Source organism: Tursiops truncatus, chromosome 13, assembly GCF_011762595.2.
Source record: "Tursiops truncatus isolate mTurTru1 chromosome 13, mTurTru1.mat.Y, whole genome shotgun sequence".
NCBI classification, from domain to species: Eukaryota; Metazoa; Chordata; class Mammalia; order Artiodactyla; family Delphinidae; genus Tursiops; species Tursiops truncatus.
The window spans coordinates 9,911,796-9,937,021 of NC_047046.1; the positions used below are offsets into that span (position 1 = coordinate 9,911,796).

Genomic DNA, 25,226 nt, shown 5'->3' on the forward strand with positions numbered 1-25,226 from the left:
TCTGTGCCTCCCTGTATTATTTTTGTTAAATTCCCTGACACTTCCCCTTTATTTGGGAGGGCTCGCCAAGCACGCATATTAATCTCATTTATTTGATTATAAACTTGTACAGGGAACACAGTCTGGTTATTTATCCACTGTCCTTGGCCTAGTAACATATCTACATTCCAGGCAGGCTGCCCATTGGCAGCATTTTCCCTTGCTTGACTATGAGCCAAATCAGAAACAATAGACTTCCAGTCTAAATATTGCCCCATCGTTAAACACGCACGAGCAATATCTTGCCAGTCAGTAGGGGTCAAGGCATTTCTTGTAAGCCGTTGCAAAAGCATAATAGTATAATTAGCAGAAATGCCATCTCGTTTGGAAGCTTCTGCAAGATCTCTAATTAATTTATGATCTATCATATCATAATATCGCTGGCGTGTAGCCGGGTCTTCAAATACTGGAAATGCATTGGACAAAGAAGAAAAAGGAACTTGGAACCAAGCCTCGCGGGGAATAAAAGTACTTTTCGGGGGAGGAATGGAAGGCGCAGAACGCCTAGGTTGAGCAGCACTCCCTAAGGCAGGGGACAAAGCCCCAAAAGGGCCATAATGTTCCTCCTCATATTTTGCAGCAGCTTCTGCCAACTCTGCAGCGTCAGCAGGATCCAACTCCTCATCCTCTGATAAATACATGGCTTGCAAGCCAGACAATAGTGGATACAATGATTCTCGCCCAGTCTCTTGGGCGTCTGGTTGTTTAGATTTTAACTTTTTCTTAACACACACTTTCTCGTTATTATCTACTAATTCTTTTTTTGTAGGCCTATCATCTGTAGCTTTATGACTGCCTGCTTCAGAAGCACTATCTTGATATGACCGCAAAACTTGCGTCGCTTGTTTCACTATGTCTGTACACTTTCCCTCCTTCAGACAAAATCGAACTAAGTTCCACAAAGGGAAAGTCCCACAGCACAGCTTACCCTCCTCATGAAAACGGTGCAAATCCTTTCCTAATTTCTCCCATGAAGGGATTGTCAAAGTACCTGAAACTCCAAACCATGGCGCTGCTTGATCTATATCATTCAGTAAACGGCCAATAGTCTTGTGAGATAACGTCAACCCCCGATCCCGTAGAAGTAGCTGTATCGGCTCATAAAAATTTGCCGTGGGGTTAACATGAGTATTCCCCATTATGTACTTGTACTGACCTTCACTAAAAGATTTACACCATTACACACACAAACAAGATAGCGCAAGGCACAAAAGCTACTTACCGGCAAGATTACCGGTTCACTCCGTGTGTCGAGTTCTGAATCGGTCCTCCATGCAGGGTGCAACGAAGTTCCCGGGTTTCGGCACCACTTGCGGCGAGCCGCTTCTGACCAGCAGAATGACGAGTCACCACACGCAAGATTCTTCTCGTATCACACTTTATTGGAGCACAGCTTAGTTGAAGAAAGATGGAAGGAAGACCCTACGCAGCAGAATATGGCAGGCTTTATACTGGCCAGAAGGTCCACACAACAGCCCTGGATTGGTGTGTGTCAGTACATGTGACAAAATATTGCTACGCCTACAATCCACGGGATGCACGCGTGGCGCCTTACGCGGCACTCCCGGGTAGTGCAAGCAAGATGCAACAATGTAACTTCGCCTTCCTCTGGACCAAGAATCCAGCTCCTTCCTGGCGGCGTCCCACAACGGACTGCAACGAAGAGTAGCCCCCTGCCTGCTGCAGCTAGAGAAAGCCCACGCGCAGCAACGAAGACCCAACACAGCCAAAAATAAAATATAAATAAAATACATATGTATCTTAAAAGTAGAAAATATGTTAAAGTAAAAATTTAAATAGCGAAGATGACACTCAGATATGGAAAACATAGCGAAGGTGGTCTGTGGATTACTCAAGTTTGGGAAATACTGCCTAAGTTATAATGCATCTATCTGAAAAGAACCTTAGGGATAATAACCGCATTCTTTTGGTTCAATCTTTTCCCACATTTTATAAAATGTGTAGAACGAAATTGAGAGAGGGTAAATGACTTCCCTAAGGGCACAAAGTCCCCATGATCACAGCCCAAGTTCCATGAGTCTTTTGCCAATGTTTCTCTTTCTCTTTTCCTTCTATTGTTTATCATCTTGAAACACTTTCTTTTTACTTTCCCCACTCCCACCCTACTATTTCCAATTCACTTTCCTTTAATCAGAGTTTCTCAAGAGCAGCAGTACTGACATTTTTGGTCAGATGATTCTTTGCTGTGGGGAACTGTCCTGTGCCATAGAGGCTGCAGAGCGGCATCCCTGACCTCTACCCACCAGAATACAATAGCGTCCTCACCTGCAACTGTAACAACCAAAAATGTCTCCAATGCCTCCTCGGAGGCAAAATTTCCTCCAACTGGGTATCACTGCTCCAAAGCAGTGGTTTTTTTTTTTTTTTTTTTTTTTTTTTTTCAGTACGCGGGCTTCTCACTACTGTGGCCTCTCCCGTTGCGGAGCACAGGCTCCGGACGCGCAGGCTCAGCGGCCATGGCTCACGGGCCCAGCCGCTCCGCGCATGTGGGATCTTCCCGGACTGGGGCACGAACCCGTGTCCCCTGCATCGGCAGGCGGACTCTCAACCACTGCGCCACCAGGGAAGCCCAAGCAGTGGTTTTTATTTCTACAAAACATTAGGTCCTGTTGGCGCTGCTGGACTGTAGATCACTCATTGAGTAACACTGCTCTAAACTACACAGCCTAATGAGGTAACCAATTTTTTCCTTCCATTTTTGGAGACTTGTGTATATCACAGATGAAATGCAAAATAACACTCCATTCAGTACAACATTTGCTATGAATTAAATTAGGTTTCCTATGTGGAAGATGAAGATTGCAGCATTACAATTTCAGAAGCAAAATTTTCCTGAGGGGGTGGAGACCACACATAATATAATTTTACCTCCTACACTTGGCAAATTAGAAATCAACTGGATAAATTAAGAGGAAATGCTTATCAAAAACAATCTTCACTATTTGTGTTATTTTGAAAAAAAAAGTAATGAGCCTTATACATGTTTAGCAATCGCAGTTTGAGAAAAGTTTGCAGAATGAGTACAAGTGAAGTGAATAACTCCTTAGTGTGTTGCCACAATCCACGCAAAGGCTAGGATGAGCTCAGACTCTTCCTAGGCAGCAGAATAACCATTTTTAATTGCTTCAGAGAGCTTCCTGAGATAGCTGCACATTAGCGACGGTTTGGAGTCTGTGTGTAAGCAGGAAGGGTTGTATTGCTGCCCTAAACGTCTTCAATTATACATGAAGGCGTGGGCTTTCTGTCACAATCCAGCAAAGCAGCTCTTCTTGGGCTCTTGGGGAATTTTTGTGCATTAAGGATTAAAACTTTCCTGGATCTTTTGGGCCAATGAAGGTACAACACTCTTGGTAAGGGAAAATTTTCTCTATGGTTCTTTTGAGTAAGAGTGAAAGTGGGTTTTAAAAATTCAGAACTAGTCAGTAGAGCCCATATTTGACCTAATCTTTCTTCTTTCTCTTTCTATCCCCATCGACTTCTTCCTCCCCTGTTCCTCTTTCCACTTCCTTCTCTTCGTTCTGTACCTTTGATCTTTTTGCTAAGTGGATATAGTGAGGCACACATGCTTTTCTTTTATGATTTGCACTCTGAAGTGCTGTGTTTGCTTGTGTTTTTTTTCCCTTACAAAAATCAGAACAAAGCAGCACAGTTCTAGGAAATGGGATGTGATGTTGTTTATCAGCTATAAGAATTTTCAACCATATGGCATTATTGGTTGACACTGGATGACCTCATTTCTTCAGGCAACCAAAGTTTGGAAGGGCAGAGTTCAGGCAAAGAAGAAAGAAGGTTCCAAATACTAGGTCTATCAAACTGGTATGTGATCATCTCTCCACTTCTGAAAGTTTCCTGGCACAGGCTGCTTATATCAGGAAGCTCAGGCTGGATAAACCTGACCTCTTCTTTGCTGCTTACCAGAATCACCTGGGGGAGCTTTCCAAAAGAGGCAGATGATTTTTAGCCTTGGGTTCAAATCCTAGCATCTATTTTTTTTTTTTAAATCCTCCCTTGAGACTCAGATGAAGTCAGCCTGGATCTGGTCCCAAACGGCATTTGGAACCAGTAAACTGGCAGAACTGAAAGGTCCCTTAGAAGAGCCTGAGGACTCCCTGAGATCCTCCATGATTTTAGGAACTGAGTTAGGTCAAGGCTCATGTCCATCATGTGGGAGAGAAGGGCAGCCAATAGAGTGCGGCCAAAGGTAGCATGGCAAACTCCTGGACAAGGCAAATTTCTGTTCCCCCACTTCTTTCTTTAGTGATTTTGAACAAGTCATCCAGTCTCCCTGAGCCTCAGTTTTCTTGCCTGTAAAATGATACCATCCCTAACAAGGTTGTTGTAGGGATTAAAGGAGATAATGCATGTCCAGTGCTTAGCAGGGCACCTGACACATGATAAGAGCTCACTAAGTGTTAAGTACTGGGAATGGAAAAAGGACAAAGTTATTTTTATCGAGAGGACTTGAGGTGGCATGAGATAAGCTAAAACCACTGGGATGCTTCAAGTTAGAGGATGAAGCTTAAGAGTAGCCATGATCCAAACCTAAACTCATGAAAGGGATAATGGAGAAGTTACTTGTTAACAAGAACGAATGTCCTTTCCTAGTTCCCAAATGCTTGGGAGAATTCAGCTTAAACCAAATGACAGAACATACCATTCTGGACACTTACTGAACTTCTGATACTCAGAGCCACACTGAACTTATTTTCTGTTCCTCTAAAAACTCTTGTTCTTACCTCAGGGCTTTTGCATATTCTGTTCCCTTCAACTGGATTATACTCTGATCTTCACATGGTTTTCAATTACATTTTTCAATTATTCTAATTATAATTGTTATTATTTACTTAGTATCCATCTCCCCACTAATACATAAGCTTCATGGTAGCAGGAACCTTCTTTCACTGCTGTACATGAGGTCTTAGTGCCTAACACATAGTAAACACTCAGTAAATATTGATCAGATGAAAGAATGCTGAATGAATATTGATCAAAATAATAAATGAATAAATATGAAGTGACAGATATCAAAGCCATAATTTTATAAACAATAAAGGGTATCTAGAGATAAGCAGTCAGACTGAAAGGGACCAGTGAGATGATTAACTCCAAAGCATGCATATTTACAGGTGGCGATATCTTTAGAGAGTAGGACCAGGTTTAATATTCCGATATCCAAGCTTTATACCACCATTTCCTTAGTTACCAAAATTTGGGCATGTATTCCACTGATCACAAGGATATATGTGAAGACAATGGAATTATATATTTGAAATTAGGACTCTGGCTATAAGGGTTGTCCTGACCTGGAAAATTGGAAATAAACGGCTATAGGTCAGTTTATCCTCCTACCACATATCATGACAATCGAAGTATTTCTTAGGGTGGTGGTTGTGTGTCTAAACGTGTTCTACAGGATTTGTGGACTGGTGAGGGTTAATTTCCAAAAGCTGACTGCATCTGACACTTGAAAGCCTCCTTGGCACTTGGAAAATTAGCCTCAAGGTTTAGTGCTGGAATATTGAAGATATCAAAGCAGTAGCCATAACATAAGTAGACTGTATTAGCACTAAGCTTGGCTCGCTGTGTCCCACTGGGGATGGCTGCACCCTCCACTTTGTTTCACTGGCTGAAGAGGAGGGGTCCAGGACCATCATAAATGCCTACATACTCTCTGCTCAGGCATCTGGGCTTCAAACCTTCTTTCAGAGAAGAGATGTTGTAACGGAGGCATCTATCATTCACTCACGCACTCATTCACTTACTTAGCACAGAGTGTCAAATGGGCTGTATCGTACCCCCCAACGCTTTCGTGTGTTGAAGTCCTAACCCCCGGGACTGCAGAAAGGGATGGTTTTTGGAGACAGGGTCTTCAAAGAGGTGATTAAGTCAAAATGAGGTCATTAGGGTGGGCCCTAATCCAGTATGACTGGTGTCCTAATAAGAAGAGGAAATTTGGACACAGATACACAGAGGGAAGACCATGTGAAGACACAGGGAGAAGCCAGTCATCTACTCGTCAAGGAGAGAGGCCTCAGAAGAAACCAACCACACCGACAAAGGAATTCCAGCCTCCGGAACTATGAGAAAGTAAATTTCCGTGTTTAAACCACTCAGTCTATGGTACTTTGTTATGGCCACCTGAGCAAACCAATACACTTACCCTATGCGTGACACTGAGGACACAGAGGTAGATAAGACCTAATTCAGACCTACGGGGAGCTCATAGCTTTGTGTTCCTGTGAGTTCAACTGGAGTCACTTTTTGTTTTTAAATTAATTAATTAATTATTTTTGGCTGCGTTGGGTCTTCATTGCTGTGCGCGGGCCTTCTCTAGTTGCGGCGAGCGGCGGCTACTCTTTGTTGTGGTGCACGGGCTTCTCACTGCGGTGGCTTCTCTTGTTGCGGAGCAGGGGCTCTAGGCGCATGGGCTTCAGTAGTTGTGGCACATGGGCTCAGTAGTTGTGGCTCACGGGCTCTAGAATGCAGGCTCAGTAGTTGTGGCACACTGGGCTTAGTTGCTCCCCAGCATGTGGGATCTTCCCGGACCAGGGCTCGAACCTGTGTCCCCTGCATTGGCAGGCGGATTCTTAACCACTGCGCCACCAGGGAAGCCCCCTGGAGTCACTTTAACAGTAATATCCAACTGGCCCTTGCCTCCACCTGCTCACCCAGAACTTCTAGAATACGGCAAGGGACCCTCCATTCCTGTGTGGTAGACCCTGGGGGCATGTCACATATGCTTGCAGACAGGTCTGCCAGCTATAGTCACTATATCGAGTCTCCTATGTACCCTCACTGCTGCTGGTCCCATTCTGAAACCCTGATTTCCATGCCAAAGTTGGTGCAACTTAAGCCTGCCAACAGCTGAAGTGCTAAGTGGTAACCTGCAATCAGTGAAAAAGTGGGGAGGATGTATTCTGTCTCCTAATTGTGAATTCAAGCCTCATAGCATCCTTTATGAAAACAGGATATTTAGTGAAGGGGGTGAGAAGGGGTCAGTATTCTTTTTTCACGTGGATATCTAATTAATATAGCACTGTTAATAATTTGTCATCAATCAAATGTCTAAATACATGTGGGTCTGTTCCACTGGTTGGCCTATTTGCCTCTCCTCACACAAGTACCACTGTCTTAATTTCTGTAACTACATGAGTCTTCTGCCTGAAGAACCTACTTTGTGTTTCTTTTAGTGGATGGATTCCTTCAGCCTTTGCTAACATTTAACTTTCATTGTTTCAAAATAATTTATTTTGAAATAATTTCAAACTTACGTAAAAGTTGGAAGAACAGCAAAAAAGCATCCATATCTCCTTTACTCAGATTCTCAACGTTTTAACATTTCACTTCATTAATTCATTATTCTTTTTCTTTCTATAATGTCTGTATGTGTGTGCAAACTCATCATTAGTTTTTATGAACCACTTGAATATAAGCTACAGATGTGTTGCCTTATCGCCTCTAAATTCTCCTGTGTGTATTTCCTCCAAACAAGGACACTCTCCTACGTAACCATCACACAACCCTTCAAGGAAGGAAATCAACCTTGATACAACACTGCCATCTCATCTACAGACCCTGTTCACATGTTGCTACCTGTCCCAACAGGTGGTCCTGATTGCATCTAGGAACATGCACTGCATTTTATCGTGTCTCCTTCAATCTGAAATAGTTCTTCAGTTTGTCCCCATCTTTTATGTCCTTGACCACTTTTATGATTTTAATTTTAAAATTTTTGTGGGGTTTGTTTTATGGACCAGAATACAATCTATCTTGGTCAATATTCCATGAGCACTAGGGAAAAAAAAGTGTGTATTCTACTGTTGTTGGGTGGAGTGTTCCATATATGTCAATTAGATCATGTTGGTGGACTGCATAGCCCAGATTTTCTATATCCTTGCTGACTTTCTTGTAGCAGTTCTGCTGCTGAGAGGGGGATGTTGAAGTCCTAACTACTACTGTGTATTTTTCTATTTCTCCTCTCATGTATCTTGAGGCTCTGCTGTTTGATATGCACATATCTAGAACTGTTATGTCTTCCTGATGAATCGATCCTTTTGTCATTATGTAATGTCTTCTTTGTTTCTAATTTTCTTTGCTCTGAAGTCTATTTTTTTCTGATATTATAGCCACTTCTGCCTTTTAAAAAAACTGTTTGCATGGGATATCTTTTTTCAGCCTTTTAATTTAACCTACCTACGACATTGAGTTTGAACTGAGTTTCTTGAAGGCAGGATATAGTTGATCTTGCTTTGTTATCCGCTTTACCAATCTGCCAATCTCTGCCTTTTAATTGGTGTATTCAGACCACTTAACATTTAAGACAATGAACTTAAGAACTTAAGTCTTCCATTTTATTATTTGATTTCTGTTTGCTTCCCTGTTTCTCATTTCTTGCGTTCCTGTAGGTTATTTGAATGCTCTTTAAGATTCCAACTTGATTTCTAGTGTTTTTAGATGTATCTCACATGGTTTTTGTAGTGGCTGCTCTGGATATTACTATCTACATATATTATAAATGATATGTGTTTATTATAAATTTTATCATACAAAGGATGTGTAACATTCAATTTACAAATAATTAAAAATACAATATTCTTTACTGTAAACTCCAAATATCCAATTAATTCTTACAGAATCCTTTTGTTGATTTTCACCAAACTCTTGTGTCCTCAGTCAATCTCTGATTGCACGGATGAATGAGTGTAGCTTTGACAAGAATGTTAGTTGAGCTTTTTAGTTAGTTTAGTTAGTTGAGCTGTAGGTTAATGAGAAAGGCAAAACTGAAAGGATGAAGACCTGTGGGAATTTCACTTATTTGTCAATGATGTGAGCAACTTTTTTTTGAATTGGAGAACAGTTTCAAATAGTAGTAGAATATCTCCTCCTTTTGTTATTCCTAATGTGCTGACTACTTTTAAGTTTAACTTGTATTACTATTTTTTTCTAGCTTTATTGAGCTATTGTTGACATGCCATGTTGTATCAGCTTAAGGTATACAATGTGATGGCTTGATATACATATATGTTGAGAAACGATTACCACGATAAGGCTTTCACACAGCCTTCAGCTCACTGGCAATTATCAATATACTCTCTATTTCTATGAGTTTGGCTTTTCGAGATCCCACATATAAGTGAGATCACACAGTATTTGTCTTGCTCATTTCACATAAATATAATGCCCTCAAGCTTCATTCATGTCATCCAAAACTTCAAATGGCAGGATTGCCTTCTTTTTTATGGCTGAATAATATTCATATATACATAGACACACATACATATCTATATGCATGTGTGTGTGTACACACACACACACACACACACACAACGTGCAGTCAAAACTCTGCAGACGGTTTCACAGTGGGCTTCCATATCTGCAGCTCTGCGTCTGCAGAGTCAACCAACAGCAGACTGTGTAGTACTGCAGTATGTATGCACTGAAAAATGGACCCACATTTCTGTCTATAAATGGACCCACATGGTTGAAACCCATGTTGTTCAAGGGTCAACTGTATAGATATAATCATTTGTAAAGCCTTGGGGAGTGTTCACATTCCCATATGACAGTATTTTAAGTCTATCTTTTTATACCTCATGAATAAAGTATTACTATTATGTTCACTTTTTTTTACACAATATTTTATATTTACCTATTTACCAATGTATTTGGTATTGTTCCTTCTTAAATTTCATATTTTCTTTATGGGCTTACTTTTCTTCTCTTTGAAATATATCTTTTAGAAATTATATTAGTGGGATCTCTTGGTAATAAACTATTCCACTTCTTGAGTTTTGGACAATGTCTGCATGTAGCCCACATTCTTGGAAGATGGCTTTGCTTGAGTGCACAAACTAGTCTGACAGTTATTTCTGCTTTGTATTCACTCACAGCTGGCTTTCCATGTTACTGATAAGATGTGTGCTGTCGACTTGTTTCCTTTACAAATGACCTTCTTTTCGTTCTGGCTGCGTTTAAGATCTTTGTGTTGCTATTTGTAATTGTACCATGATGCGTAAGTAAGAGCTTTATCTACTCTGGTTGGGATTTGCTGGGCTGATCCAGATCTCTATCTCCAGATTCATATCTTTTACTAATTTCTAAAAAACCACAACCATCATACCTTCAAATATTATGTTTTCCATTCTCTCTATTGTTTACATAAACTTTGATTAGATATTTGTTAGGCCCTCTTATCTTCTATGTCACTTAATATTTATTTCATATATTTTATCTCTATGTCTCCATGTGGCTTTCTGGGTAATCTATTTAGAATTTTTTAGTTCATCAATTTTCTATTTAGCTAGGTTTAAATTGCCTGTTAGTCCCTCCTCTGGGTTTTAAATTACAGATTAAAATAAAAAACTTCTAGTAGTTCCATTACCTTACTCTTCAAAATTTCCTGATTATCTAAGCAGGTTATTATTTCTCGTCCACTCTTTTTTTCCCCCCTTACATTTTGTTGATATATTATAAATTTTATTTTTTAATTAATGCACAGAAAAACTGGCTTTTGGGACTGTTCAGTCCTAGGAATTTAAACACATGTATAGATCTGTGAAATCACCACCACCACAAGTTTTCATCGCTCTGAAAAAAATCCCTTCGAGTCACAGTCTTCTCCACTGTTCCCACCCAATCCCACACTACCTGAAGTGTGAGGTGAGCCTGAGAGGATTTTAAACTAGTCCCCACTTAGTGTCCAATTCAGAGAGAAACTTACACTGATGAACAGCAAATCCATCTTGCAAAAGTTGTGTGCTCATCTTTCCCACAACATGGGGACAGGGCTGAGATGGAGACAGATTCCTGATGGTATCATTTGAACACCTGGATCCTGCTGTATCTGAAGCATCTACCTTTGGATTTTTTGGTCACGTGAGCCAATAAAATTTTCTTTTGGCTTAATTAGGCTTGCATTGGATTCTGTTCCACATAGCTGACAGTCTCCCCAGCAGTGATCTTCATTTATTCAAGAAGTTGGTTATTTTTAAAACTCACTTTTAAAAACTGTGGTAAAATACATATAACATAAAATTTACCATCTTAACCATTTTTTACGTGTACAGTTCAGTAATGTTAAGTGTACTGACATTGTCAGCCCTGGCAACATTCATCCTATTTTCTGCTTGTATGAGTCTGACTACTCTAGCTACTTTATGTAAGTGGAATCATACAATATTTGTCTCTTTGTGATTGACTTACTTCACTTAAACATAAAGTCTTCAAGGTTCATCCATGCTGCGGCGTGTGTCAGGATTTCCTTCCTTTTGAAGGCTGAATAATATTCCATCGTATGTTACACCACATTTTGCTTACCTAGTCGTCCATCGATGGATGCTTGGGTTGCTTCTACCTTTGGCTGTTGTGAATAGTGCTGCTACGAACATGAGTGTAAAACGATCCCTTTAAGATTCTGCTTTCAATCCTTTTGGATATATACCCAGAAGTGGAATTGCCAGGTCAAATGGTAGTTCTATTTCTAACTTTCTGAGGAACTGCCACAGTTTTCCATAGCAGCTGCACCATTTTACCATCAACCATGTACTTTTTTTTTTTTTTTTGCGGTACGCGGGCCTCTCTCTGTTGTGGCCTCTCCCGCTGTGGAGGCTCCAGATGCGCAGGCTCAGCGGCCATGGCTCACGGGCCCAGTCGCTCCGTGACATGTGGGATCTTCCCAGACCGGGGCACGAACCCGCGTCCCCTGTATCGGCAGGCGGACTCTCAACCACTGCGCCACCAGGGAAGCCCTGCTGTTTCTTTTGACAGGAGCCATCCTAATGGCTGTGAGGCGGTGTCTCATTGTGGTCAGTAAGTTTTTACCATGTGCCTGGCACTTTGCTAGTACAGCACAGCACACAGGCTTGGGGCTTGCGTGTATAACATACATACAAGTGACTAATTACAGTTCTGCAAATTGCTCTAAAGAAGTTACAGGGCCAGGGTGGAGTGGCTGACTAATTCCTGGAGGAGGGGCACCTCTTAAAGAGACGGTAGCTCACTCCCATGCATCCTCTTTGGAAGTGGAACTTTTCATGCTGCTCTCTTCATAGGCTTCTGGGGAGGTAGCCTTTCGGCTGCTCAGTTTTCAGAGCCCCACAGATTTTTTTTCTCAGCACACGTCAGCTTTTGGGACTGGGCTTTGCCAAACATCTTCAAAGGTCCCCAAAGAGCTCTTAACCTGGCAAACAGTTTTCCATCAATAAACAGGGCAGTGTTTCCTGCCCAGATGCCTGTTAAATCTGTCTCTCCCCCCGCCCCAGAGAGAGTCACTCTTAGCTGAATGTTCCCTTGTTGGGCAAGATGCTCTGTTGACCCAAAGCCACCCAGTTTTCTGTGATCCCATTTGCCAATTTGTGACCAGAAGCTGAATGGTCACTGAGGATGGGGAAAGGCAGCGGTAAATGGGGCCAGGAGATGTGGCAGGACGGCTGCTGTGTTTGGGTGCCCTTTCTGTAACTCCCTCTAAGACTCGGATGTTCTTTAATAAAGTGGCAGGATTGGACTTGATGATCCCTTCTTGCTTGGCATTTGGTGACTTTGAGAGATGGCTAGGTCAGCTATTTCAACGCTTTATTTAAAAAGAGATAATCAAAACTACAATGAGGTATCACCTCACACTGGTCAGAATGGCCATCAGCAAAAAATCTACAAACAATAAACGCTGGAGAGGGTGCGGAGAAAAGCAAACCCTCTTGCACTGTTAGTGGGAATGTAAACTGATACAGCCACTACGGAGAACAGTATGGAAGTTCCTTAAAAAACTAAAAATAGAACTACCATATGACCCAGCAATCCCACTACTGGGCATATACCCTGAGAACACCATAATTCAAAAAGACACATGTAGCCCAATGTTCATTGCAGAACTGTTTATAATAGCCAGGACATGGAAACAACCTAAATGTCCAATGACAGATGAATGGATAAAGAAGATGCAGTGTATATATATATATATATATATATATATATATATATTACTCAGCCATAAAACCAAATGAAATTGGGTCATTTGTAGAGATATGGATGGACCTAGAGTCTGTCATACAGGGTGAAGTCAGAAAGAGAAAAACAAATATCGTATATTAACACATATATGTGGAATCTAGAAAAATGGTACAGATGAACATATTTGCAGGGCAGGAATAGAAACACAGAGGCAGAGAACAGACGTGTGGACATGGCGGGGAAGGGGAGGGTGGGATGAATTGGGAGATTAGGTTTGACATAAATACACTACCATGTGTAAAATAGGTAGCTAGTGGGAACCTGCTGCATAGCACAGGAAGCTCAGCCCGGTGCTCTGTGATGACCTAGATGGGTGGGATGGGGTGGGGAGGGAGGTCCAAGAGGGAGGGGATATGGGGATATATGTATACATATAGCTGATTCACTTTACTGTACAGCAGAAACTAACACAACACTGTAAAGCAATTATACTCCAATAAAAAAAAGTAAAAAAAAAAAAGAGACATATAGTGGCTGATGTTCATAGAGTGACATCACCCACAGCTATGCTCAATACTTGGAAAAGTAGCTGCACTGTCACTCTCTCCTTTCCCACTCAAGAAAGTCCACTGGAAAGCCAAATTGTAAGTGTAATATTATTATAGTGAAACATACTTAACATAGCACCTGACACTTAGCAAATTCTCAAAACCACAGGCTTTTAAAAATTATTCTTATTTATATTTAAGGTTAACTGACAACCTGAGATAGCCAGACTACACCCCAGGAGCCAAATCCAGCCTGCCACCTGTTTTTGGATAACCTGTGAGTTAAGAATAATTTCTGAATTTTTAAGTAGTTGAAAAAAAACAACATTCTGTGACATGTGAAAACTGTATGAAATTCAAATTTTGGTGTCCATAAATAAAACTTTATTGGGATACAACAATGCCTGTTTTCTTACTCATTGTCTGTGACTGCTTTCACACTACAGTGGCAGAGTGGAGTGGTTGTGACAGATACCATATGACCCTAAACCTAAAATGTGCATTATCTGGTCATTGATAGAAAAAGTTTGCTGACACTTTCACAGACTGTAGTCTCTATTGGAATCAACCTCATATTTGTACATAGTTGTTGTATCTGTGAGGTTCAAGACCATGTCTATCTTGTTCACCATGGTCTTTCTAGTTCTGGATACAGAATTGATAGTCAATACTGTTGAGTTCATTGTATCCCAGATGTCCTGGGATTCTCCAACTTCCATTCATAATTGCATCACAATTGTTTGAGCTCTTCTCCTAGTTGATCCACTGCAGTTGCAGTCTTGTACCAAGCTGCCCTTCCCAGGTACTTCTGGGGGTTCCTGCAGAATGCTTCCCTGCTCTCCCTATCTGTCCTAAGGGCCTTCCTCTGGGCTCCCACTCCTAAGTTCTCTGTTGGGCATCTCTCATCACCTTAGCCCTACTTCATTTACGAGATGCGTGGAGGTGAGAGCAGGAAACTGTACCATAGAAAGGGTGACCTAGACCTTGAATCCTGGCCTTGAAATGTCCCAACTGGCCCCTCTTCTCCTGCCTCAGTGGGGTCAGCCTGTTTCCCAGAGTTGCCAGTGCTTTGGATCACCTCTCCCCCAAATCAGGGTTGAAGCTGCCAACTCCCACTTTGTTCCAGAGGAAGGAGAGTCTCTCCTTTCCTGCTGACACAGAAATCTCTTTAGAGAGACATCTCTGACCTTAATGAAGACCTTTTTAGAAGAGGCCTTTGTTTCTCCTTTGCTTAATTCAAAGGCCTCTAAACAAAATAGAAGTCTTGTCTTCTTCCTATGATGAACTCAACCTCTATCTCAGGAGCAACTGAAAAAATACTATGGCTTTAAAATAGGTGTGTCTTCCACTTTAAGACGAGAGGTGGTACAAAATATCATGTGAAAATGTCCAGTTTCACAGCACAAATGAATAAATGAATGAGTGTACTTTCTATATACACACATATATGTACATGGTAAACTATAATAATCTATATACTTTTATATATCATATATATTGTGTAGTGTATAGTACTGTATAAATACATGTACTTTTCTCTATACAGCACATCATGTAGTAAAATATATTTACTACATATAATAAACTACATACTAAGTTACTATAAATATTATTTTAAAACTTGGTACTATATGTTAGTGACCCATGACTATAACCATGACTATGCATAACTCGCTTCATAGGAATTCTATCCCAGGGGTGTTTAGCCTCTGGTTCAGAACTCTGGGACCTGCGTGTAGGTATTAATACCCAAAGTTGTAAGATGAATCTGAGTGTTTCACCAGCAAAGCCCATGAACAATTCCCGGGAAATAAAAATAGAACGTGGGTGATAAAATCTAACTGTTTTCCCCTTTGTGCTTAGTGGAGTTTCACTTGCTCACAGGGTACCATGTGCAGAGGCCTTGCACCCAGCACTTCAGACCAGAGTCCCTAGAGCGAAAAGGCTGTGCCCAACACCTGGCGTACCGTGTGCAGAAGTGCACATACGTGGCCCATAGAGAACAGTACCCGCCCCATCCGGAGGCCTTGCTGGGCATCGCCCCTGTCATACAGGGCCTAACTGACCAGGGCCTTATTAGACCAGGCCAATAAGCCTGTAACAACTGCATTCTCCCTGGAAAGAAACTCAGGGGGGAATACTGGATGGTATAGGACCTCAGGGAAATCAGTGAAGCCACCGAGGATATGCATCTAGTGGTCCCTGATCCCTACACCCTGCTGACCACTCTGCCGTCCACCAGGACCTGGTATTTTGTATTAAATTTAAAAGATGCCTTCTTCTGTATTCCATTAGCTCCAGAGTCACAGAATTTTTTGCTTTTGAGCAGCAGGACCCAAACTCACAACAAAAAGCAATACTGCTAGACAGTCCTGCCCCAAGAGTTCAAAAATTCACTCACCATCTTTCGGGAAATCTTAGCTAAAGACCTAAAAGATCTACATCCTGGATGTAGACATTCTGATAGCCAGCCCTACTGAGGAGGCCTCTGAGCTGCTCCGAACCGCTTAGCCAATAAAGGATATAAAGTGTCCAAGAAAAAGGCTCAAATATCACGAACTAGGGTGAGTTACCCAGGCTTCCTTCTCACAGAAAGTCAGAGAGGCCTATACCAGGAAAGGAAAGAATACACGTGCAGCCTCGTCCCTGCCAGAACTGGAAGACAGCTTAGGGGTTTCCTGGTGATGGCTGGGTTTTGCTGCACCTGGGTCCCTAACTATGATCTAATAGCTAGACCTCTGTATGAAAGGTTGCAAGGAAAGGATGATGATCCTTTTGAATGGGATTCAGAATGTGAAGGGGCCTGTCAAAAGTTGAGAAAGCAATTAGTTCAGCCCCCTGCCCTGGCCCTCCCACATTTAGCTAACCCTCTTAACCTTCATATTCACGAGAGAAGAGGAATTGTCATTGGGGTATTCACTCAAAACCTAGGACCCCTTTCTCAGGTGGTTGCTTATTTCTCTAAACAATTAGATCAAACTGCTAAGGGGTGGCCTCCTTGCCCACGGGCAGGGACAGCTGCTACCACTCTGCTACAGGAAGCTGAAAAGTTAATGTCTGGTCAACCTGGACTTCACATCAGGTTCAGGCTTTGGTTAAGTTCTAAGGGAACAGAATGTGTATCCTCCGGAAGGTTGATCCAAGCTCAGCCTATGCTTTTAGACAAGCCAGCAGTTACCATAAAAACCTGTCCCATGCAAAATCCTGCCACCCCGCTACCCACAGAAATGGGACCGCTTGGAACACGATTATATAGACACCATAGACATGATCTACTCCTGTCACTGTGACCTAGGAAGTGAGCCTGTACTAAACACCAAAGACGACTGGTTCATAGACAGGAGTCATTTTATGAGAGAAGGAAAAAGCCTGGTGGGATACACGGTGACCTCCCAGACCCAAGTCATGGAGGCACAAAGCCTTCTGCCCTAAAAAGCCAAGCCGATAGCCCTCACCCAAGCCTTAGAGCTCGGGACAGGGAAGAACTTCAATGTTTACACAGACTCCCAGTACGCATATGCCATCCTATATGCACACGGGGCTATCTGGAAGGAAAGAGCTATGCTTGCCGCAGAGAATAAACAGGTGACGCATGGCTTAAGCATACTGAAGCTCTTAGAAGCAGGACAGATGCCAAGAAAGGCGGCAGTGATTCACTGTGGGGGTCACCAAAAGTGGGTGCAGAGGTAATAAAGGGAAACAACAAGGCAGATTCAACTGCCAAAAGGGCAGCCTTAGAACCAGTAACTTGGCAACTACCCCTCATACCTCGAAGGCCAGATCCATCCAATTATTCTCCACACCACACAAAGGAAGAATTAGACAAAGCCCGAAAATGGGGCTTCAATAGAGATGGGGGTGGCTAGTTAATGAACATGAACAATACTTCTGTCCCCCAAGCCGCAGCTTGTCAAGCCATCATGAAGGTTCACCAAGTAACCCATTATGGGAGGGAAGCCCTTTATAACTGGTTAGTTGAGGTCATGGTAACTCCTGGCATGAAAGGTATAATCGGCCTGAGAGTTGAGACCTGCCCCATCTGCACAATGAAAAACCCAACACCAGACCCCCCAGAGGCCTCCAGATAAGAGCCATTCAGGCCAGAGGAACATTGGCAGATTTTGATTTCACTGTCATGCCCAGAGTACCTGGTAATTTCAGGTACCTCTTGGTGCTGACAGACACATTATCTGGGTGGATAGAAGCACTCCCCGCTAGACCTGAAATGGCAGCTGAAACAGCTAAGGCATTACTAAAAGAAATAATCCCTAGGTCTGGGGTCCCAGGATCCCTACAAAGTGATAATGGTCCGGCATTTGTGTCTCAAGTGACGAAGCGAATAACGAGTGCCCTGGGCATAAAATGGACTCTGCACTCTGCCTGGAGACCCCAGCCATCCGAGAAAGTAGCGAGATCCAATCAGACCTGAAAACAAACCTCAGCTGAGCTATGCCAGAAGACTCAAGAAAATTAGATTCAGTTGCTTCCAATTGCCCGGCTGGCACGCAGTTAGCCCCAAGGATAAGGTAAATCTAGTGCGTTAGAACTCACGAATGGTAGACCCATTCCCCATGCCTGAGAGAAGAGACACCTGAGCCCCCTTGAAATGGACCAACTCAAGTGGGCCCTCCGGGGGGAGAAAACGTGAAAGCCCTCATTGAATATGGTGCCCAGGTGCTGCCCGCACCCACCCACCTACGTGGCCCTGCACCCCCTCCGGCCAGGAGTCTGGGTGCACCTAAAACCCTGGCAAAGCGGCGGCCTCCAAGTCCAGCTCACCCCCAAGTGGACGGACCCCACTTGTGACCCCAATCACCCGTCTGCCCTTAAGTCGCAGGGGTCACTCCGGGGGGGCATCACGCTGGAGGGAACCTCCAGAGACAACCTGGGGCAACGGCCCCCCTTGACTACTCGCGCTAACCTCTCTCTGACCTGAAGCCTCTCCTCCGAAAAACAACCAAAGTGTGACCAGGGAGAGTCTGCCCCAACCGAGCCTCCACATCAGGCACAGTGGCCAGCAGGCTGAAGACCAAGAGCTTCATGTTTAGGAAAAATCTGACATGTGGCCATTACGCTCTTGCTAACGTCTGGGCCACGCACCCGCAATTGCCTGGCGTCCTTTGTCTCCAAGAGGTTAGACAAATGGGGGTCGCTCAGGGGCAAACAGTCAGGGCCGAGGCCTGCTCACCATCAAACACATCTAAAGGCGGCTGGGGGAGCTCTGCTCCTTCACCCAGGCCACGAAGACACCCAGCCTCGGCAGGAGGCAGTTACAGAAGACGCCCAGCGCCGGAAGAAAGGCAGACGAGCGAGCTGCCGCTCGCAGAGCGCAGGCACAGTTCCCAGGAAATGATAATAAAGTCTAACCTTTTTTTTCCTTTTGTGCTTAGTCTGGCTTCCCTTCCTCCTAGGTGGCTGTGTGTGGAGTCCTTGCTCCCGGGCCGCGTGCAGGACTGCTGCCGCCCGGCTCTGAGATCTGGAGCCTTGAGCAGCGCATGCGCCCGACTTGCGAGAACCCCGCCCCCTCCGCTGCCCAGGACCCTATAAAGCAGCCCCGCCCACGGCCTGGCGGGCTGCCGGGAGAGCTTGTCGAGGTGGCACCTCTCCATTCTTTGATCAAAGAATAAAGCTTTCCTTTGTTTCTGAACTGAATTCAGTCTGCTTCTATTGGCCCGAACAACACTGGGCAGGAGGACCCTTGTTGGGGCCCAACTCCGAAGGGTCAGAACAAGCGGTCTACCTGCCTCCATTCTTACTTTTCCGTGCCCACAGCCTGAGTTCCTTCTCCAACCTTAGCCAGCTCTGGTGTTTCATAATGATCTTCAAAGTCCTCAGGACCGGGGGCAAAGGAGGTGAGGGGGTGAGGATAGGACGAGCGTGGGTACAGATTGGTCACCTCCTCTTCCTGGAAACATTCTTCTGAGTGTATGCCCTACCGGTGGCAGGTTACTCTGGGCTCCTGCGTCTATGGGGGTGTGATGGCGTTAATAACATCCCCTGTACCGAGTGGGCACAGATGGACAAAGTGGGCACCCAGGAAGCTGGAGAAAGGCGAGAGACGCACTGGGTGGGTTCACAGGCTGAGCAAAGCACTTTGATGTTGTGCTAGTGGTGTCTGGCGTTAGCCTCTGACTGCGAGGTCCTTCTGGGGACCACGGCCATGATCAAGGAACCAGTGGCGTTGGTGGCGCTGGTGGTGATAGTATGGCCAGTGGTGAGAATGACACCTTTTAATGTCTTGCTTCTTTGCTATTTCTTCTTATGAATTCATTGTATACATTTTTTAAAATAGGTAAGAAAAAAAAGTGGGATCTCATCACTGAGCAACTTCGCTGGTATCTATAGAGCTTTTCCTATGGCTTGGTTCTAGGTTCTGGGAATAGAGGAAGAATGAAGGACTCCCTCCCTCCTGGAATTTATAAACAGATGAACAAATGGATCAGACATTTTCAGAAAGCGTTAAGGGCAACGAAGAAAATAAAATAGAGCATGGAAAGTAACTTCTTGGAAGTTTAGCTTAGAAGAGATGGTCATTATTCGCATCTTTACGTGTGTGCTTTTTCAAGGTCTTTTTTCCCTCAGTATCTGCCCTCCTGATCTAACTATATATCATCCACCTGAAAATGGGATCATGATGTACATTCTGTATTGTAACCTTTTTTTTTCACTTAATATACTGTGAACATCTTTTGGTTTCATTACTTATTCATCTGCATCTTTATTTTTATGGATGTAGAGCAATTATTCAGACAGGCTGTACCATACTTACATGACCCTTATGACTGCACACAGGTTGCTTCCAGTGTGTTGAAGGCATGATGCCTCTGGAATCTGTCCTTTTCCTTCCGTCATCACTGTCACCTCCCTGGCTCAAGCTTGCGCTGACCCCGGTGGACACTTGACCCAAGCTGGGTCAATTAGAGCTTTTCCCTGGAATTTGAAAAACCAGAACAGAGGAGAACAGCCTTGGGAAGGCCAGAAACCATACCGCCATCTGCGTTAAGAGGATGGCATGCTGCAGGATAGCTTACGGCTGATGCACAGACAGAAGTAAAGGGGAGGCACAGGAAGGGCCCCTGGTACCAGATGCATCAAAAGATCCAGATGCATCTTCGTCCATACCAGAGCTTGCTGTTTCAATCCTTCACTGTATTCCTTGAGGCAACAAATTTCTCTCTAGTCCAAGTGAGTCTGAGTTCTGTCGCTTGCAACCAACGTGCTGCAATTCTCGGAGCCTCAGCTTTCTCATTGAAAGTGATGACGATAACGCTTTCTTCATAGAATTGTTATATTTTAAAAAGATATTGCGGGCTTCCCTGGTGGCGCAGTGGTTGAGAGTCCGCCTGCCGATGCAGGGGACATGGGATCATGCCCCGGTCCGGGAAGATCCCACATGCCGCGGAGCGGCTGGGCCCGTGAGCCATGGCCGCTGAGCCTGCGCATCTGGAGCCTGTGCTCCGCAACGGGAGAGGCCACAGCAGTGAGAGGCCTGCGTACCGCAAAAAAAAAAAAAAAAAGATATTGCATACAAAGTGTTTAAGAGAGCACCTGGCATGTAAGTGCCCAATAATTGTTAACAACGATTATTATTTAAATCAGCACCCATGGGGCCTAGAGGCATTGCGGGTGCTCACTATAAGTCTGTTGAATAAGAAGAGAGTTTGGACTCTTCTTTCCGCTCTGCCCAAGACAGAAGGCTCATTCTTCATGACTTTAGTACCTCTCTGTCTTCTGTCCTTATTCGTCTCAGCCACGCCTCCTTCTCTGATGACAACCTGAGTTCTGAAGGTCCCTCACCATTTTCAGCCAGTTCTCACTGAAGCATCTCCCACCGTGGGGGCCTGAGACAGACGACTTTATTCCATGCTCCAAACACAGCCTCACCTCACTCCATTTCCATTTGGCTCCGGCTGGTAGACACCCAGTGCACAGCTCCAAGGCTTAATTGCATTCTGCTTGTATGTTGCCAAACACTAAAACCTTATTGCTGGAGTTAAGTGTTTTGGGAAACGGGCTGCACTATTTCCCCAACCGAGGCTTTGAAAAGTTGGACCTGCTGAATGAGCCGCCAGATCCCGCCTTGGTCTGATTGGCGCACCTGTACTTGCCAGGGAGGACGTATCGAAACACTCACTGTGAGCTCTGTGAATGGACTTGGAAGATGCCCTGCTCCTGCAACGACATGACCGGCACATAGTAGGCTCTCGATTGTTACCATAATATAAACACATTATGAATTATTCAAGACGCTAAAATATAATAGCAGCAAACACTTAAATCAGGGTCACACTGTGCCGGTGTTTTAAGCTGTGTATACTAACTCAATGGTTCGCAAACTCTGCTGCATGTTAGAATCACCTGGGTAATTTTTAAAAGCCCTGATGCTCAGGCCATACCTTGCATCAGTGAAATCAGAATCTCTGGGCAGCAAGAATTTTAAAAACTCTCCAGGTAATTCAAATGTGCAGTCAAGGGTGAGAATCAGTGAACGAACTCATTAAATCCTCACAGCAAGTTTATGAAGCGAGTACTGCTACTACCCACACTGTCTTATTGAGGACACTGAAGCACAACAAACAGGGTAAGTGACTTGCCCGAGGTCACACAGCTGACAAGTGTCAGAGTCAGGTTTGGAACCAGGCTATCTGGTCCCAGAGTCCATACTTTTAATCCTACAACAATACAACTACAACACTACACTACATCCTACAGCAGAAGCCTGAGTTTCTCCCCCTTATTCTCTGTCCCCATCCCACTGCCCGGGGATGTCTCATCCTCTCCTGATTTCTCCTGGGTGTTTCCAAAGGCTCCTCCTTGGTCTTCTCACCTTCAGTCTCAAGCCCTCTACTCCAATAGGATCATAATGCCTGCCACATGTGTAATTCTGAGTTTCCTATGGGTTACATTAAAAAAGTAAAACAAAAAATGGATAAACAACGTCCTACAGTATAGCACAGGGAACTATATCAAATCTCCTGAGATAAACCATAATGGAAAAGAATATTTAAAAAAAGATTGTAGGACTTCCCTGGTGGTCCAGTGGGTAAGACTCCGCGCTCCCAATGCAGGGGACCCAGGTTCGATTCCTGGTCAGAGAACTAGATCCCACATGCATGCCGCAACTAAGAGTTTGCATGCCGCAACTAAAGATCTCACATGCAGCAATTAAAAAGATCCTGCATGCCGCAACGAAGATCTTGTGTGTTGCAACTAAGACTGGCGCAGCCTAAATAAATAAATATATTTTTTAAATGTATTCAATATATATAACTGAGTCACGTTGCTGTACGGCAGAGACTGGCACATTGTAAATCAATTTTACTTCAATAAAAAAAGAAAAAGTAAAATGAAAGATGAAGTTAATCTTAATACAATATTTTATTTAACCTAATATATCCCAGATATTATCCTTCTGACAGGTAATCAACATTAAAAAATATTAATGAGATATTCTACATTTCTTTTTTCATACTAAATGTTCGAAGTCCTGAGTATATTTTCAGTTACAGCACAGCTCAATTTGCACCAGCCTCATATCACGTGCTCAGTACCCACAAGCAAGTAATGGCTACCATATTGGACAAGGTAGCTAAGGGCATAGAGCTTAAAAGTGCCCATCACAAGAAAAAGATAAAAGTAACTGTGTGAGGTGATGATGGGTGACATCTAGACTTACTGTGGTATATCAAATCATTACGTTGTATACCTAAAACTAATACAATGTTATATGTCAACTGTATCTCAAAAGACAATTAAAAATAGAAAAAAAGAAGCAGTATTGTAGTTTACTGGAAGACTGAGGATGAGAAGACGATGATGCCTTGATGAACCCTTTCATACTGTGGAACTCTCCTCTCCTCTTGGGTTTCCCGGCTTGACTGATACCAGACCCGTAGAGCCATTCTCAGTACAGACTGAGTGAAGGTTCCAGGGTCAAGCCACATCTAAATTACTAGTAGTGCTTAAAATAGACTTTAGTTAAGATAACTCTAAGTTCCGATATTTTCTTCTCCCTAATGGATCATCTAGTGAACGGCCACCCCTTCCAGCCCCTCACCCCACACTTTGGAGACCACGGAGCTGGGGACTTCACTTATCCAGCATCTCCTGTCACATACGGGAGGGTTGGCTCTGATCACAACCCCTACCTTACGTGTATTTATGCTCTTTTAAAGCTAAATTGGCACTTTCACACCTGCTGCAAAGCTGAGTGATAAAACATCTGTGTTCCTAGTCCGTCCTTTGTGTCTTGATTGGTGCCGTGGGGTTTAACTCAGGATTTTCTCTTAGCTTTACCTGCATGACGTATCTGATGTTAGTCTCTCCCACTACTGTCCCACCAGCCCTGTGAAAGGAAGAGCCCTTCTTCAGGGCTGTCTAGAATTTGGTCACACTCATACACGGATCCCTTTTCTCCTTTTAATTAGGAATCCTTTTGTTGCCAGTGAAGGAGACCAAGCTCAATCTGGCGGAAGCAGGCTTTATCCCCATGACTCAAAAGTTCAAAGGTCTGGCTAGATCCAGGTGCTCCCATGGTGTGACCAAGATTTGGTATCTCTCTCACTGCATTCCTCAGCTGTGTTCTCCTCTCTTTATTGGCAGTGTCCGTGTGGTGGCTTCCACAAGCTGTAGGCTTATTTTGTCCTTATTGTCAATAATGCCAGCAGAAAGCCCCTTTTTCTCGCCAGTTCCAACACAAGTTCAGGGGGTGACTTTTATTGGATTACTTTACATGTCCATCCCTCTGTTCCACTTCGGCCCATGGTCCAAATCTGTCCTGTAGTCTACTTTAGTGTGACCTCCAACCTCAGAAGGTTTTTACATTTTTAAAGGGCCACGTACATAAGAAGAATATGCAACAGATATGTACTATCTGCTCCTTTACAGAAAAAGCTTCTTCAGGGCGCATGGGGTTTTAAAAACTCTCATGATAACCACTCAGGTGGCTCAGTCAGGGCAGTGGAACAGAGGACCACCTGGCACGGGCTTGGCATACAGTAGGGGCTCAATTATGATTCTGATGAAAAGGCTCACAGCAAAATATTTCTCCCTGAGAAATATTTTTTGAGCTTGGGAGCTGGGAGGTGATGTATTGCCTCCTTCTGGTCCCTAATCTATTTTAGTAGTAAAAGAGCTTCCTTTGTTTGGATAAATACTCCTTGCCTAAGCTGTTAATGCTTGCTTTCTTCCTTTTTGGCAGGTTTTATTTTGCTGGAGAGCATGACGGAAGCATAATACTAATATATACCACTAGATGGCGCTACAGCTCTTGAGCAATAGGCTTTCCCAGAAAGCGGCAAGCAGGAGGGTGGAGTAAGTCTTGTAATTCCAGCATCTCCCCTGCCCAAGACAGACACGTTCTCCACTTGGCTCTGCCACTTGCTGCCCATGTGACTGTTGGCAAATGACTGTAAGTGTTGGCATCCTTACTTGTAAAATGGGGATTATAACAATGCCCACAACAGAGGGATGCTGTGATCATCAAGTAAGATGCAAACCGTAGAATGCAGAGTAAATGTAAGTTAATGAGACGCCAGGAGGCCCCATCATTAGAGCTATTCCTGGGACATGATTCCAAAAGCCAGATAACTTTCATGACATTCTTGTCTCATACAGTCAGGGCTGGGGCGTTAGAGGGCAGCAGCAGAAGGGAGGGAATTCAGAGTCAGCTGG

At 43.7% G+C, this 25,226-nt stretch overlaps 1 protein-coding gene across 2 annotated transcripts in view; it reads right to left on the reverse strand.

Annotated features, from left to right (window-relative positions):
* Positions 1 to 1,009: 1,009 nt before the first annotated feature.
* Positions 1,010 to 25,226, reverse strand: part of CCDC60 (coiled-coil domain containing 60) — a 192,352-nt gene continuing 168,135 nt past the window's right edge. For both annotated transcript variants that reach the window (XR_004521429.2, XM_033836915.2), the window contains one exon: positions 1,010 to 21,725. Coding sequence is in view for 1 of the 2 variants with exons in the window: in XM_033836915.2 (XP_033692806.1) it covers positions 21,684 to 21,725 (42 nt within the window). In the remaining variant the exon portion in view is untranslated. The remainder of the gene's footprint in view (positions 21,726 to 25,226) is intronic.